The sequence below is a fragment of the Chiloscyllium punctatum genome, chromosome 2 (genome assembly GCF_047496795.1).
Source record: "Chiloscyllium punctatum isolate Juve2018m chromosome 2, sChiPun1.3, whole genome shotgun sequence".
In the NCBI taxonomy this organism is placed as follows: Eukaryota; Metazoa; Chordata; class Chondrichthyes; order Orectolobiformes; family Hemiscylliidae; genus Chiloscyllium; species Chiloscyllium punctatum.
In genome coordinates this window covers 145,349,761-145,366,119 of record NC_092740.1, presented here as the reverse complement: position 1 = coordinate 145,366,119, position 16,359 = coordinate 145,349,761, and the positions used below count along the sequence as shown (strand labels likewise).

General features: G+C 43.4%; 1 protein-coding gene across 1 annotated transcript in view; it reads left to right on the top strand.

Moving 5' to 3' along the window:
* LOC140491367 (FERM and PDZ domain-containing protein 1-like) overlaps positions 1 to 16,359 on the top strand; it is a 102,338-nt gene that overhangs the window by 33,044 nt on the left and 52,935 nt on the right. The window contains exon 3 of the mRNA XM_072589450.1: positions 14,144 to 14,295. Coding sequence (XP_072445551.1) covers positions 14,144 to 14,295 — 152 coding nt within the window. The remainder of the gene's footprint in view (positions 1 to 14,143; positions 14,296 to 16,359) is intronic.

Here is a 16,359-nt window from a genome sequence, read left to right as displayed (position 1 = left end):
GAGGACCTCAAATAAAAAGATTATTCTCCAGTTAAGTAATTCAGTAACATTTAGCAACCCTTTGCTTTCCATTTTAAAAAATTTATTCCTTGTTTTGCTCGTTCAGTATAGTATTAGTGTTACATGTCACTAACCTCTGAGCTCCTTCAATGGCATATGACTTCCTACAGTGATGATAACGATTTTAAATTGAATTCTGTATTGTTATACATATTTACAGGGCCTCCAAATTGCATGAACTTTAGCAATATTTATCATTACTTTTGAAAAATAACTTCGAGTTGCAGCTGAGAGACCTTCACACATACAGATGGAAACACAATAGATAACTCAGCCTTATAGTGTTCTTAAATCCTAAAGGTCTCTATAGAAGCTAATAACTATTATAATGATGATTACAGCCTGTTTGTACATGTTGGAGCAATGCTTGTATTGAGGAAGCTGCATTGTAGCTCCAGTGGCACAAATATATCCCATTGTACTGTTGTAATATTTCCATTTCTAAACCAGGCACGACTTTGTTGCATTTCTCCTTTGCCTTCATTCATTTTCCTAACTATGCTGGAATAGTTTTAACTATGTAGATCTCTGGTACTTCAGTCAAATGTCTACAGGTGGTATCCTGATTGTGTTTCTCTCTCAATTTCTTCATCTGCATACTTTCACTCAGGACCAACTGGCATTGGGCACTTGACATGGCTGATCTATCCTTTGCATCAGCCGCCTCCAAATTGGAATCTGGAGCATTTGATACTCTATGGATTTATGTCAAATAAAAAAAGAACATTTTTTTTAACATTTTGGAGCGGTCTTGCATCCCTGACTCAATTACCCATTAATGTGAAATTTGGAAGTTTAGTTCTGTACTAGTGACTCTAAACCAAAGCAACGACTGATCTGACATCATTATCGAATTGTTTCCTTTCATCAATATTCTGTAATTTCTGTAATTAGAAACAAAAGAAAACAAGAAATGTTGACTTGTTGAACTTGAAGTTTTTCTTGAGTATTATTCATGCTGACAGGAATTGCAATCCCAGGCCAACATCAGTCATTGACACTGCAAAATCACTCATTCCTATACCAAGAGTTTTTCTTCAGCTTCTCATCCTATGTCTGAAATGATTTTTCTTTGTCTGCCTTTTGCAGGTGATAGCGTAATTGGGAGCTGGATGACGAATAGCTTTTTCCATTGATTTGTTGGGATGCTTTTGATTATTTCTTTCCCTGTCCTTTTGTATACTTGGCAAGCAATGGAATCATTGTCAATTAGTATTTGGATGACTTTCAAAATGGTGTAATTTGCAAGTCCAGATAATTTGCTGCCAATCTCTTTGTAGCTGTCTTTGGTGGTTCATCTTGATTCTCAGTTTGTTTGTGATTCAAATATGCTTTATTTTCCATTAATTCTCTTGTTAGCAATTGGTTTTCCTTTTATTCCTTGCCTTGTGCTTCATTAGTGTTCTTGGTCGCTTCTCTCCAGTGCTGTTTTTCAGCTTCTTACCACAGGTTGCACATGCAGTGACTTCACTGTGAGAAAAAAGATTTTCATGCTTGCAGCAAACTTGCAAGTTGGGACAAAAAAAAAGCAGGAAACAATCGTTTCAAGCTAGTGAGAAGGGAAACCAAGGGCAGATTATAATAAATCAGAATGATAGAGAGTTGCTATAAAGAGTGTGAATAAAAAATATTTTCTAACCAGATCATTGACAAAAGGACCATGTTGATCAGGAATCTGTGACGTACTCTATGAGGTGCATGTTTTTCTGTGAAAAGTGGCTCCTTGTTTACTTCCTTTCTATAATTCCAGATTCCTACAGGCAGCAGAGTAGTTGATTTTGCAGCTGAGTTATGGAAGTTGAATTTTTAGTAATCTTTCTTTTTGAAAACCTTTTACTTGAAACAGCATTGTCTTGGGTAAATTGTGAGAAGGAAGAGACATGAGAAATTTCTCCCTGTGGTGTAGTGGTCAGCGAAGGTGGTTATCTCAGAGTACAACGGGACCTTGATCAGATGGGCCAATGGGCTGAGGAGTGGCAGATGGGGTTTGATTTAGATAAATATGATGTGTTGCATTTTGGTTAGACAAACTAGGGCAGGATTTATACACTTAATGGTAAGGCCTGGGGAGTCTTGCCAAACATAGAGACTTAGAGGTGCGGATGCATACTTGCTTGAAGGTGGAATCACAGGTAGGCAGGGAGGTGAAGGAGGTGTTTGATACACTTGTCTTTATTGGTCAGAACATTGAGTGTAGGAGTTAGGATGCCATGTTGCAGCTGTAGAGGACATTGGTGAGGCCAGTTTTAGAATACTGCATACAATTCTGGTTGCCCTTCTATAAGAAGGATGTTGTTAAGTGTGAGAAGGTGCAGAAAAGATTGACAAGGATGTTTCAAGGTTTGGAGGATTTGAGTTATAGGAAGAAGGTGAATAGGCTGGGCTGTTTACCCTGGAGTGGCAGAGGCTGAAGGGTGACCTTATAGAGGTTTATAAAACCATGAGAGGTGTGGATTGGATCAAAAACTAAAGCCTTTTTCCTAATGTAGGAGAGTCCAAAACTGGAGGGAATGGGTTTAAGAGAAAAGATTTAAAAAGAAGCTGAGGGCTAAATTTTTCATGCAGAGGATGGTCCATGTATGGGATGAGCTGCCAGAGGAAGTGGTGGAGGCTGGTACAATTACAGCATTTAAAAGGCATCTGAATGGGTACATGAGTAGGAAGTGTTTAGAGGGATATGGGCCCAATTCTGGCAAATGGGACTAGATCAGACTGGGATGGCACAGACAAGTTGGCCAGAGAGTTGGTTTCCGTGCTGAATGACTCTGTGACTGTGTCACAACTTACATGAATCTCATTATACCATAATCAGCACAGAGCCTCTGTAAACATTTGGCCTCTAGGCCTTCAAATTTTTTAATGTTCTTTACTTCTTCACATTTACCCGGAAGTGCTATTACGTACAACCAGTTTTTCCCACCACTGGATCATCTGTGGCAATATTCACCTCCTATCCACCATCATTAAATCACTCGTGTTTTCCAACTGATTTATTTACATACAAAGCCCATTAGGGCAATGCAGACCACCAAAGATGAGAGAGAACGAGGAGAGAAGGATGGGGCTTGGCCTTTAACTGGCCCCATAAGATGCTGCTCATTTGTGCCTCCATTTTAATCTGAACCTCGATGCAGCAGTGGTTAAGTTTAAATTTAAGTTAAAACTTTCTTTAATTCACCCTCATTTAAATATTAACACCACTGACCTGTCTCTGCAGGGGAGGGAGTTAGTTGCGATGGCTCAAATCTGAAGTGGTCATAAAGAGAGTTGGTTCATTTGCAGCAGTTTTGGAGTTGGACTTTTGCAAATGTAATACTCTCCCAGTGCAGACGCCCTTTTGTCTGTCACGTGGTGAGAAAGGCGCAGGTTAAAACCTCAAACACTATTCTTATCTGCTAAGCAGCTAACCACATTGAAAGCATCATGCCCTTCCCTCAGGAGTGTGAACTCAAATTCTATATGTTTGAATTTATCAAGAGATCTATTTATATCATATATACCATTATCTTTGGTAGAATGTATTCACAATGTTTACAACAAACTAATCAATACAGTTATTAATTCACATTTTATATTGTGTCCCATCTCTGCAAAACATCTTCACATTTATTGCAACATTCTCTTCCCTTCTGTAGAAGAATCCATTCAATTTTTAATCCAACCAATGAAGGAAATCATTCAATTAATTCCCATCTGTAAAATAATTCATTGTGTTTCATATATTATTCACAATGAAGTAGGAATTAATCCATGTATTTTACTTATACTGTAGTGTAATTCATTCACATTTTACATCTTACACTCGTCTATAGTGCTTTGTTTACATATTTATTGAAATTTTACAAATGTGAATATTTACATTTTATTCATTTATCAGCAACTGTGAATAAAATCATTTACATTTTATATCTTGTTTCCACCCCTTTCCACCTTACAGTAGTGACCTGCATAACAATAAACCTAATTTTAACTGTAAGGCAGTTTTTGTTTGTAAGTTGGAAGAGACACTCCTCTTGAAGTGTTGTCTGTGTCTTACTCAGTTGCAGGCTGCCGCTCCGATGCCTCTAACTGACCTCCCAGAATCGCAAACCTGCTGCCATCCTTAATTAGAAGTAGTCCCATCTCCAGATTAATTAAGAGTTCCCCATAGAAATAACAATGAATGACTGTTGTGACCAGTGGGGGCAAGTTCAGGACTTGAGCCTCATTACAGAGCTGTTTCCATTGCCAGTACAATTGCTGTGCCTGTGTACCTTTAAATCTTTGTGACCTATCAATATTGTGTAGGTTTTATATATATGCCTTCTGTGTAATAGCATTTACATTGTCATAATGTTTTGTTACACAACTTGTAATGGTACTTAATCTTGTAAATTTCTTTGTTTGCTTCTCATATCCACTTTTGATGTGTCAAAGGGACAATGTAACTGTAGTATTTGAGCACTCGTTGCTGCTGAGTCAGCAGGTTTTAGGTTCAATATTCCCCACTCCTGGGATTTGAGCTCATCATCCAGGCTGACACTTCACTGCAGTACTGAAAGGGTGCCAAACTGTCCGGGGTGCCATGTGTGAGTTGAGACATTGAACTGACCTCTGTCTGCTGGCAGTAAAAGATGCAGAACCACTTTTCAAACAAGAATGGGGAATACACCCAGTGTCTCAGTCAATGTTTATCTCTCAACCAACATCATGATTGACCATTTAAATTATTGCTCCTGGTGGGATCTTTTTGTGCAGAAATTGGATGCTGCATTTCTCTGCACTTACGTGACTACATTTCCAAAGTAATTCATTCACTATAAACATTTTGACACACGGTGAGTCGTGCTGTATAAGTTCAAATTTTTCTGTTGTTACCATCTTGGTATAAGAATATTTGTATTCCAATATTTGTGAGTTTAAAATGATAGTAATTGGGTGCCATTAGTGAATATGTAAACCATCTTGAACCTCAATGTTTGCATTTCAAGTCCTGCTGGCCTCCCAATCTCCTTGGGATATAAACTCGACTGTATCCAACAATTCCAGCTGAATTTTAACTCCTAAGAACTGCTAAATGGGAGCAGATGTTGGAGGAAGTGGCAGTTTTGGGATCGAGGGGGGAGCTGGGGAAGTGTCCTAGCCTTGGCCATTTTCACCTCCCTCCACAATAACCTTCCCACCGTCTTAATGTCAGGAGTAGGGATGTTCACCATGATTGCACGGTTTAGTTCCGTTCATAATTCTTCTGGTGAACAGAACAGTCCGGACTCACTTGAAGCAAATGTTATGAATGTGGCTCTTTAAAAGAGAGTTATTGAATTGAATTGAATTTATTGTCACGTGTACCGAGGCACAGTGAAGAGCTTTGTCTTGCGAGCTATACAGGAGATCACAGAGTTAAGTAGCATAGATAAGTAAATAATAGGTAAACCAGCGACAAAAACAAAAATACAGATACAGGTGAATGTTAAGAGTTTGTGAGTCCATTCAGTATTCTAACAACAGTAGGGTAGAAACGGTTCCAAAACCGGCTGGTGCGTGTGTTCCGGCTTCTGTACCTTCTCCCCGATGGGAGAGGTTGTAGAAAAACATTGCCAGGGTGGGATGGATTTTTGAGAATGCTGGCGGCCTTTCCTTGACAGCAGGCCTGGTAGATGGATTCTATAGATGGGAGGTTGGCCTTTGTGATTGTCCGGGCCGAGTTCACCACTCTCTGTAACCGTCTCCGATCTTGAATGGTACAGCTACCTGACCAGATAGTGATACATCCAGACAGATTGCTCTTGATGGCGCTTCTATAAAAGTTGGCAAGGGTATTCGCCGTCATGCCAAATTTCCTCAGCTGCCTGAGGAAGAAGAGACGTTGTTGGACCTTTGTAACCAGTGCGTCCACATGAAGAGTCCGAGAAAGCTTGTTGTGGATGACCACTCCCACAACCTTGACACTCTCTAGTCGTTCCACCTCTGTGCTGTTAATGAGCAGGGGGGCATGAGTAATATCCCACCGAAAGTCAATAATGAGTTCCTTGGTTTTGCTGACATTGAGAGCTAGGTTGTTCTCAGTGCACCATTTTTCCAGGTCCTCCACCTCCCGTCTGTAGTCTGTTTCGTTGCCATCTGAGATTTGACCGACTGTGATAGTGTCATCAGCGAACTTGTAAATGGCATTAGTCTGGTATTTGGCGACGCAGTCATGGGTACATAGTGAGTATAGTAGGGGCCTGAGTACGCACCCCTGGGGGGGCTTCAGTGTTGAGTGTTAGTGAGGATGAAATATTGCCCCCAGTCTTCACTAATTGTGGCCTGTGGGTCAGGAAACTGAGGATCCAGTTGCAGAGAGTGGGGCTTAGTCCGAGATCACTAAATTTAGTAATCAGTCTCAAGGGGATAATAGTGTTAAAGGCTGAACTGTTGTCAATGAGTAGGATTCTTACGAAGCTGTTCTTGGTGTCAAGATGTTCTAGGGAGGAGTGAAGGGTAAGTGATATGGCATCTGACATGGATCTGTTGGTCTGATAGGCAAATTGGAGTGGGTGAAGAGTAGTGGGGAGGCTGGAGTTGATTAATGCCATGACCAGCTTTTCAAAGCACTTCATGACTATTGAAGTTAGGGCCACTGGGCGGTAGTTATTGAGACATGCTGCACGAGCCTTCTGAGACACAGGGATGATGTTGGCCCTCTTGAAACAGGCAGGGACAGTGGCCTGCTGCAGGGAGAGGTTCAAGATGTCCGAGAAGACCTCTGCCAGTTGATCTGCACGTGCTTGGAGTGCACGGCCTGGTACTTCGTGTGGTCCCATCACTTTCCTTGGATTCACGTGAAGGAAAACTGATCTGACCTCTGATGCAGTGACTCTCATCAGGACTTGTCAGATTAGGTGTTACCTGTCTGCCGAAATTCTGCTCAAAGCGAGCATAGAGGGTGTTGAGATGATCTGGGAGGGATGTATCATTGTCAGCTATCTAGCACTGACTCTTTTTAGAACCTGTGATGTCATTCAGTCCTTGCCATAGTCTCCAGGTGTCTGTCTGGGTCTCCAGTTTGGATCGGTATTGGTCCTGTCTTAATAGCTCTGTGGAGGTCATACTTGGATTCCTTGTATTTGAGTGGGTCTCCTGATCTGAAGGCCTCACGCCTGGTTTTTATCAGGTTCTGTATGTCCTGATTCATCCAGGGTTTCCCGTTGGGGAACACCCAGATTGACTTCCTCAGTTGTGTTCTGAGATGTCTCCTTTAACCTGAGGTGTGACAAAAAGTCCTGAGTAGGGATAGTGGTGATTACATTTAATGTCAATCCAGAGACAAGCCCACAGTTTTTGCTGTGCCCCAAATGTCTACTAGATGGATACAGTTACAAGAACAAATCCACAATCTACTCAACTTTCTATCAAGCTCTCCTGGGTTCACTAGGATCCCCTAAAAGGGTGGATTATCTTACAAACCATAGTTAAACAGGTTGGTACTCTACTTCCAAGAGTTTAAAAGAATGAGAGGTGATCTCATTGAAGCATTTTAGATTTTTAATGGACTTGACAGGGTAAATGCAGAGAGGATGTTTCCCCTCATGGGAAAATCTAGGGGCAAAGGGCATAGTCTCAGAATTAAAGGCACCAATTTAAGACTGAGATGAGGAGTAATTTTTTCTTTCAGGAGTTTGTGAGTCTTTGGAACTTCTTGCACAGTGAGCTATTTGGAGCACAGTCCTGCTGTGTACTTAAGGCTAAGACAGCTAGATTCTATTCTAGATTCAGTTGGGGAATCAAGGGTTACGGAAAAAGAGCTGTAAAGTGGAACATGAAGAATGTCAGATAAGCCGTGATAAGCTGTGGTAAAAACAATGACTGCAGATGCGGAAAACCAAATACTGGATTAGTGGTGCTGGAAGAGCACAGCAGTTCAGGCAGCATCCAACGAGCAGCGAAATCGACGTTTCGGGCAAAAGCCCTTCATCAGGAATAAAGGCAGTGAGCCTGAAGCGTGGAGAGATAAGCTAGAGGAGGGTGGGGGTGGGGAGAGAGTAGCATAGAGTACAATGGGTGAGTGGGGGAGGAGATGAAGGTGATAGGTCAAGGAGGAGAGGGTGGAGTGGATAGGTGGAAAAGAAGATAGGCAGGTCGGACAAGTCCGGACAAGTCAAGGAGACAGTTACTGAGCTGGAAGTTTGAAACTAGGATGAGGTGGGGGAAGGGGAAATGAGGAAGCTGTTGAAGTCCACATTGATGCCCTGGGGTTGAAGTGTTCCGAGGCGGAAGATGAGGCGTTCTTCCTCCAGGCGTCTGGTGGTGAGGGAGCGGCGGTGAAGGAGGCCCAGGTCCTCCATGTCCTCGGCAGAGTGGGAGGGGGAGTTGAAATGTTGGGCCACGGGGCGGTTTGGTTGATTGGTGCGGGTGTCTCGGAGATGTTCCCTAAAGCGCTCTGCTAGGAGGCGCCCAGTCTCCCCAATGTAGAGGAAACCACATCGGGAGCAACGGATACAATAAATGATATTGGTGGATGTGCAGGTGAAGCTTTGATGGATGTGGAAGGCTCCTTTAGGGCCTTGGATAGAGATGAGGGAGGAGGTGTGGGCACAGGTTTTACAGTTCCTGCGGTGGCAGGGGAAAGTGCCAGAATGGGAGGGTGGGTCGTAGGGGGGGTGTGGACCTGACCAAGTAGTCACGGAGGGAACGGTCTTTGCGGAAGGCGGAAAGGGGTGGGAAGGGAAATATAACCCTGGTGGTGGGGTCTTTTTGGAGGTGGCGGAAATGTCGGTGGATGATTTGGTTGATGCGAAGGTTTGTAGGGTGGAAGGTGAGCACCAGGAGCGTTCTGTCCTTGTTACGGTTGGAGGGGTGGGGTCTGAGGGCGGAGGTGCGGGATGTGGACGAGATGCGTTGGAGGGCATCTTTAACCACGTGGGAAGGGAAATTGCGGTCTCGAAAGAAGGAGGCCGTCTGGTGTGTTGGAGTATAATTGTTTCATCTATCACTGATGAAATGGAGTTTTGTGTCAGCTTCTTTCACATTGTGTTAAAAGTTAGTTTGTTTCCTGCTGATCATATCTTGGAAGTGTGTCTATTTGAACACTTCGAACGTACATGCTTTGCTGTTTCGACAATATTTCAAATCTGTTTAACATGCTGTGTTTGTACTTTTATTGTAATATTTTTCAACTACTGCTGACAATCCTCATTGCGCATGGTAGCATGAGCATTTTTCAAAGGAACAGTTAAACCACAGTCTGCCTCTTCATGGGGTGGCACACTGCACTGTTAGAGGCTGTATCATTCAGAAACTCTCTCCTCCACCTTAGGCACATTTGAAAGATTCACAGCACTGTTTTGAGGAATGACAGGGAATTTCTCCATAGGCCTTGATCAAAGTTTATCATTTCAAGCAGATTATTTCATCCTTTGATGTCATTGCTGTCTCTGTTACCTTGCTGTGCACAGATTCACAGCTGTGTTTCCTACGTTGCATGATGAATATAACATGAAAAAATAGGAGCAGAAGTAGGCCATTTATTCCTCAAACCTGCTCTACCATTCAACCAAGTTATGGCGAATCTCCCATCCCAGCCTCATCAACTTGCACTGTCCCTGTGACCCTTCATTACCTTAAAACCCAAACAATGGTCAGTCTTTGACTTGAATATGCTCAGTGACAAAACATCCACAGCTCTCTTCTGTTGGAACCTGACGAGACTCAATCTGCTGAGTGACAACATTTCACCTTACCTTGGTACTGAATTGCTAAGCCCTTTTCTGAGATTGTGACTCCTAGTTCTTCACTCTTCTGCAAGTACAAACATTCTTCCAGCATCTATTTTGTCCAGTTAATTAAGAACTGAATAGGTTACAAAGTGATCCCCTTTTATTCATCTAAACTCTTAAGTCTGTAGACTTTGTCTGTTTAATCTCTCTTTATGGAACATTCGTAATGCCCCAAGAATCACTGTGCCTTCATTTCACTCCCTCTGTGAGGAATGTAAATCCCTTCATAGGAAAGGAGTACAAATCCTTTTACAGTACCAAGATCCTGTTAAATTGCAATTAGATATCTTCAACTTATATCTAATTTATCTTTAAAAATGCATTCCTAATTACTTGCTGCCTTTCTCATGAAATCGTGTATCCTGTGCTCCAGGTAAGATCTTCTCCTGGTTTCCTTGTAACACCCACCCCTGCCCCAAAAGCCCAGCTGCCACTACTTCAGACTCTCCCAATCAGCACTGATCTCTCACACTGCAGGGGCTTGATCTGGAAAAGGTCTTTAGGGGAAAGACAAGCTCCTTCCAGGACAGAGATCTGAAGGTGCTGCTGGGCTGTCTGGTGGAGAGGATGGGAATCCTTATCCTTGCTCACCTCCCCCATCCCCCAAAGGGGAACACCATAACAAAGCCAACCAACCCTGGCATAAAGAGCAGTGTGGGTCAGTGCTGTGTACAGAGTGAAAAGATTTTCTGCACTCTGCAAGATCAAGTGCCACCATCTTCGCTCTGTTACCTCTTACTCAGGATATGGCACTTGCCTTTCCCAAGGCTCATGAACTCCTTGCATGCATTGTGTCCCACCCAAGGGCTCACAGCATCACCTCAGCCTCCCAAACTGCTAACCCTTTCAGCATTTCTCGCTCACTCACGGGGGACACCTGATGACCTCTTGTGATAATGCTGTGGCTAAAGGAAGTGTGTTTTGTCCTGGTTACGATTAAGCAAAGTTTTAAGGCAGAGGTGCCGAATTGGCTAGTGAGAGCCTAGAATGTAAACAACTTGGGAGGCCTTGTTTCTTTTTAAAGTTGGAATAATAGATGCAGCCTGATGGGTGTGGTCAGTTCTCACATTTCTAGTTTTTTAGTTTTGAGATTCAGCATCGGTTGCTATTGTGATGTTGAAAAAGTGGAATCTATTTTTCCCCTCTCTTGATTATAATGAAAAGCTAGCGGTTCTCTTCATAGGTTGCTGGATTACATGTGAGTCAAAATCTGTTTTCTGAATTTGCCTTTTTGCCAAAAGGTGTGTTTATGGAATACTACTATATTGAAACAGTTAATTAGTAATAGTTGTTGTATTTATTGTTCTGTTAAGTTTTCCAGTCGAATTAATTTATTCTAAGTTCTTCTTTCTTTTGTTGTATTTTAACTATAGCATTTGAATACATTGTGTTTTACATAGAACATAGAGCAATACAGCACAGTACAGGTCCTTCAGCCCACGATGTTGTGCCGACCACTGATCCTCATGTATGCACCCTCAAATTTCTTGTTTAATATCAAGTAGTTTGACCAGTAAATAGTGTCCGGAACACGGCACGTTACATCTGTCTTTAAAATAAGAAAAGATTCGGGCCTAGACTACCTTCTTAAAATATTTTGAGAGGGTCTGGTCTGGTCTGGTCCATAACACTCTCCTGCTCATCATCTCCTCCCTCCGCTCATGTGTCCCTCTCTGTCAGACTGAATCTCTCCCTTTGTCTCATTGCAAAAAAAAGCTGGACCACCCCCCTCACAGATTGATGCCTCAACTGACCCACCTGTAATCACTAGACTATATCACTTGAATTGACTGTGACCATCCTCATATAGTGTGATTGATTGACTGTGGTGGATCCTCTAATGTTCACACATCACCACTTACTCGAAGCGCATGAATTGTATTTGGTGTGTAAGCAGCTGGCAGTCTGAGTGATGATGGTCTCCGACAGTCTGTAACCTGGTGCTAAAGTTAATGAGCGTCAATCCGCCATGTCAGCATCCTGTGTCGATGTGTGAAGTGCATTGGGTGATGGCAGGATGAGTCTTCACCAAGTTGTAGTTGTCAGGAACCGGCACTGACCTTTCTGTTGGAAATTTTCACTGTCTACATTTCGTGGTAGAGGAGAGGTGTTTTGAAAAAGTGATGTAAGTAGGTCGAATTGGGCTTTTAATGAACTGCAAATGCACTGAAATAAGGTCGTCACCTCTTCGAAATCACCTTTCTAAGTTTCAGGGCAAATCAAGACCTTCTTTTGCAATGATGCAAATCTATACTTTTTTCCTTTCTCACCTTATTTTGTCACCACACTTGTCATTACTCTCATGTCATCAGGGTGGGAGAATTCACTCAAACTTTTAAAATTAAAACTAAGCCTTTCAAATTCACAACTGTCCCAGAAGATGGCATTCCAAGGTAATATGTGGGACTGTAATTTTCAAAGTTTCCCAGCACTGAATCAAAATCCCATGGCCATTTGATGTCTAACCCAATAATTCAGATCTCGGAATCATTTATAGAGTCAGGGCAACACGAAAACAGACTATTCAGTCCAACTCGTCCATGAGGACCAGATAACCTAATTTAGTCCCATTTGCCAGCACTTGGCCCTTACCCCTCTAAACCCTTCCTGTTCATATACCCATCCAGATGCTTTTTCAATGTTGTAATTGTGCCAATGTCCACCACTTCCTCTGGCAACTCATTCCATACACACACCACCCTTTGTGTGAAAAAGGTGCCCCTTAGGACCCTTTTAAATTGTTTCCCTTTCATCTTAAACCTATGCCCTCTAGTTTTGGACTCCCCCACCCATGGAAAAGTCCTTATCTATTTACCCTCACGATTTTATAAACCTCTGTAAGGTCACCCCTCAGCCTCCAGGGAAAACAGACAATCTTGTGGCAGTGACTCTGTTGTCATTGTGTATCCCTCTTCCTCATTCATGTTTTGCTCCTTGATTTGTTCCATTCTGACTTCATTTGCCTAACACCATTACCCCCCATTTGTTATTGTCCAGCCTTCAATCTCATTTCAGACCATCCCATGGTTTTTCTTTCCACTCTCTACCCTTGCATTTGCTTAAAACCTGGTACATCCCTAAGGCTAGGATTTAATGTGGTGAGTACTAAGTGCAGGCATAGGTGACTTCATGGGGCATTAACCTACTAGCCCCCTCTATCACCCCAGCATGAACAATCATTGTATTGAGCATCAATTTAGTACTTAAGGGCTTCTCCTTTGTCCAATCAGGAGCTTGCTCACTGAATCCTTGCCCTGCCCACCACCCACCCACAGGTAACTGGCTAATCAGAGATTTGTAGGCTCAGGGAGTATGGTGGAAGCACAAGTGGCACACCATGACCAGCTTCACCAGTGGGTAAGTAAGTGGGTATTTTGGGGACACTATTGGGGATGGGATGAGAACCTCTCCTTGTCACAATTAGCCCCAGACTGAGGCAAGTGGAGGTTCCCTGTGAAGAAAACACGCCCTGTTCCCACCAGCTGGGAGAGAGGGTATTCAGGCCAATGAGTGGCTTAGGCCCTAAAGTGCCCATTAGCTGAAGATTCAAAAGCTTCACCTGTTGGCGGGCTGAGGATGCCCACCATGGATTTTCCTGCCCGGAGTGGAGGTGGTGAGAAAGGGACTGAGTATGCCTCTGGGTGAACTCAGCCAAATATTTGCCTTTTCCTCACCATCTCCAGGGAGGGGAAATCGCACCCTGACTTTATCCACTTCTGATGAAGACATATTGGAGCCTGAGCAGACCATTCAGCCCTTTGAGCCTGTTCCGCCATTCTAGACCTTGGACTGATCATTCACCTCAATGGGTGCATCAGTGACTCACTAACCTGAAAATTTCTCCACAGATGCTGCCAAACTTGCTGAAAATTTCCTGGTTTTATTCACTAACTACATTTTGATCTCATCCTAACCAATTTGCTGCAGTTTGGATAGGGCAGCCATTCTGTGACTCTTAGCCTCTGTCTTTGATTCTATTAACTCACCAAGAATCTTCTGATCCTTTGACATTCTTGAAACAGCTTGCTGGAATTTTTCACCCTGGATTTGGCAGGTCCCTCTTGTCCTAGAGGATGGGTGTGTCAGTTTTGAGGTGGATACAGAGAAGCAGAGGAAATCCCTTTTACAATGACCTAGCTCTCAAAAAGCCAATGCGATGGGGAGAGGCTACGAGTGAGAATTTTGCAGGAACCTGACAGAGTCCAGGCTGGGGGTGGGGGATGGGGGATTGAAGGGGTGTGGTGAGGATGGGTGCGAGGTGGATTAAATAATATGGAAAATAATATGGAAAATAATAAGATACTGACAATGATTGACAAATACGACTCTTGCTTTTTTTGTGATTGAAGAAATCGAGGTCCAGCCGATGGAGCAGCTGCTAACACAAACCAGCTGAGCAGCCCTTTGAAGGTGACAGTGAAGATTATCAAAGATCCACTGCTGGACTATGGCTTTATGGTCTCAGAAGATACACCAGTGTGTGTGAGGTCTGTCACTGCAGGTAAATACCCTGGGAATGGGCGGTTCCAATGTGGGCGGCACGTTGGCACAGCAGATAGCACTGCTGCCTCACAGTGCCAGAGACATGGGTTCAATTCCCGCCTCTGTGTGGAGTTTGTACATTCTCCCCGTGTCTGTGTGGGTTTCCTCCGGGTGCTCCGGTTTCCTCCCACAGTCCAAAAATGTGCAGGTCAGGTGAATTGGCCATGCTAAATTGCCCGTAGTGTTAGGTAAGGGGTAGATGTAGGGGTATGGGTGGGTTGCGCTTCGGCGGGTCGGTGTGGACTTGTTGTGCCGAAGGGCCTGTTTCCACACTGTAAGTAATCTAATCTAATCTAATCTAATCTAATCTCACTCTTCCTCCCATACAGTCAGATTTGCCATGGTGACAATACTTAGAGTGGAATTTTCTCTTCCCCGAAGGTGGTCAGAAGGTGATATAATGGGCTTGGCCCCTCACCCTCTTCCTGCCACCTCGGTAATTAATTAAAATGATCCATAGATAGCCTTCTTGACTTCCACCAAAATGGTCAATTAAGAGCCTGAACCTGGCACCTTCCAAATTATCTGCCCCCTGGTGGTCAACAAAGGTGCCTAATTTCCAAACTGAGAAACCATGACAACTTGCAAACTCGGTTAAGGAATAGAGCCTGCATTTTATCCAACTAGTGACAATGGGGGCAGGGATGGGGGCAAGGAATGGCCTCAAATCCGCACCCCAATCCAAGCCTCCAACTCCTCCTGAGACCCCTTCCTCAAGAACCCACCCCACAATAAGATCATAAAAGTGGCTTATCATCTCATTGCTGGATTTTTTCCAAGGGGTGAGATATGACCAGTGGACGTTAGGACCCAGAGGTTCTCTCCTCACGTATTTAAAAAAGTTCATAGAGATTTGTAGGGCCTTTACTACTGTCTCTGATCGGCTGAAAATTAGCTACATCTTCAGCCACTCTGTCCTCAATGATAGGCCTAGATATTTGCCAATGCAAGATGTGAGGTTATTTGGGCTATAATTCACCAGGCTTCTGAATTTAATTTAATGTAATTTATTGTCACGTGTACCAAGGCACAGTGGAAAGCTTTGTCTTGCGAGCAATACAGCCAGATCACAGAGTTCAGTAGCACAGATAAGTAAATAATAGGTAAACAGCAGCAAAAACAAAAACACAGGTACAGGCGAATTTTAAGAGTTTGTGAGTTCATTCAGTATTCTAACAACAGTAGGGTAGAAACTGTTATGAAACCGGCTGGTGCGTGTGTTCAGGCTTCTGTACCTTCTCCCCGATGGTAGAGGTTGTAGAAAAACATTGCCAGGGTGGGATGGATCTTTAAGAATGCTGACGGCCTTTCCTTGACAGTGGGCCTGATAGATGGATTCTATAGATGGGAGGTTGGCCTTTATGATTGTCCGGGCCGAGTTCACCACATCTCCAAATCTTGTTTGGTACAGCAGTGATACATCCAGACAGAATGCTGTCAATGGCGCACCTATAAAATATAACAAGGGTATTCACCGTCATGCCAAATTTCCTCAGCTGCCTGAGGATGAAGAGATATTGTTGGGCCTTTGTAATCAGTGCATCCACATGAAGGGTCCAAGAAAGCTTGTTATGGATGACCATTCCGAAGAGCTTGACACTCTCCAGTCGTTCCACCTCTGTGCTATTAATGTGCACTCTGTGCTGAAAGTCAATGAGTTCCTTGGTTTTGCCGACATTGAGAGCTAGGTTGTACTCAGTGCACCATTTTTTCAGGTCCTCCACCTCCCGTCTGTCGTCTGTTTCGTCACCATCTGAAATTCGACTGACTATGGTGGTATCATCAGCGAACTTGTAAATGGCATTAGTCTGGTATTGGTGATGCATCATGGGTATACAGTGAGTACAGTAGGGGGCTGAGTACACAACCCTAAGGGGCTCCAGTGTTGAGTGTTAGTGAGGATGAAATATTGTCCCCAGTCTTCACTAATTGTGGCCTGTGGGTCAGGAAACTGAGGATCCAGTTGCAGAGAGTGGGGCTTAGTCTGAGATCACTAAGTTTAGTAATCAGTCTCGAGGGGATA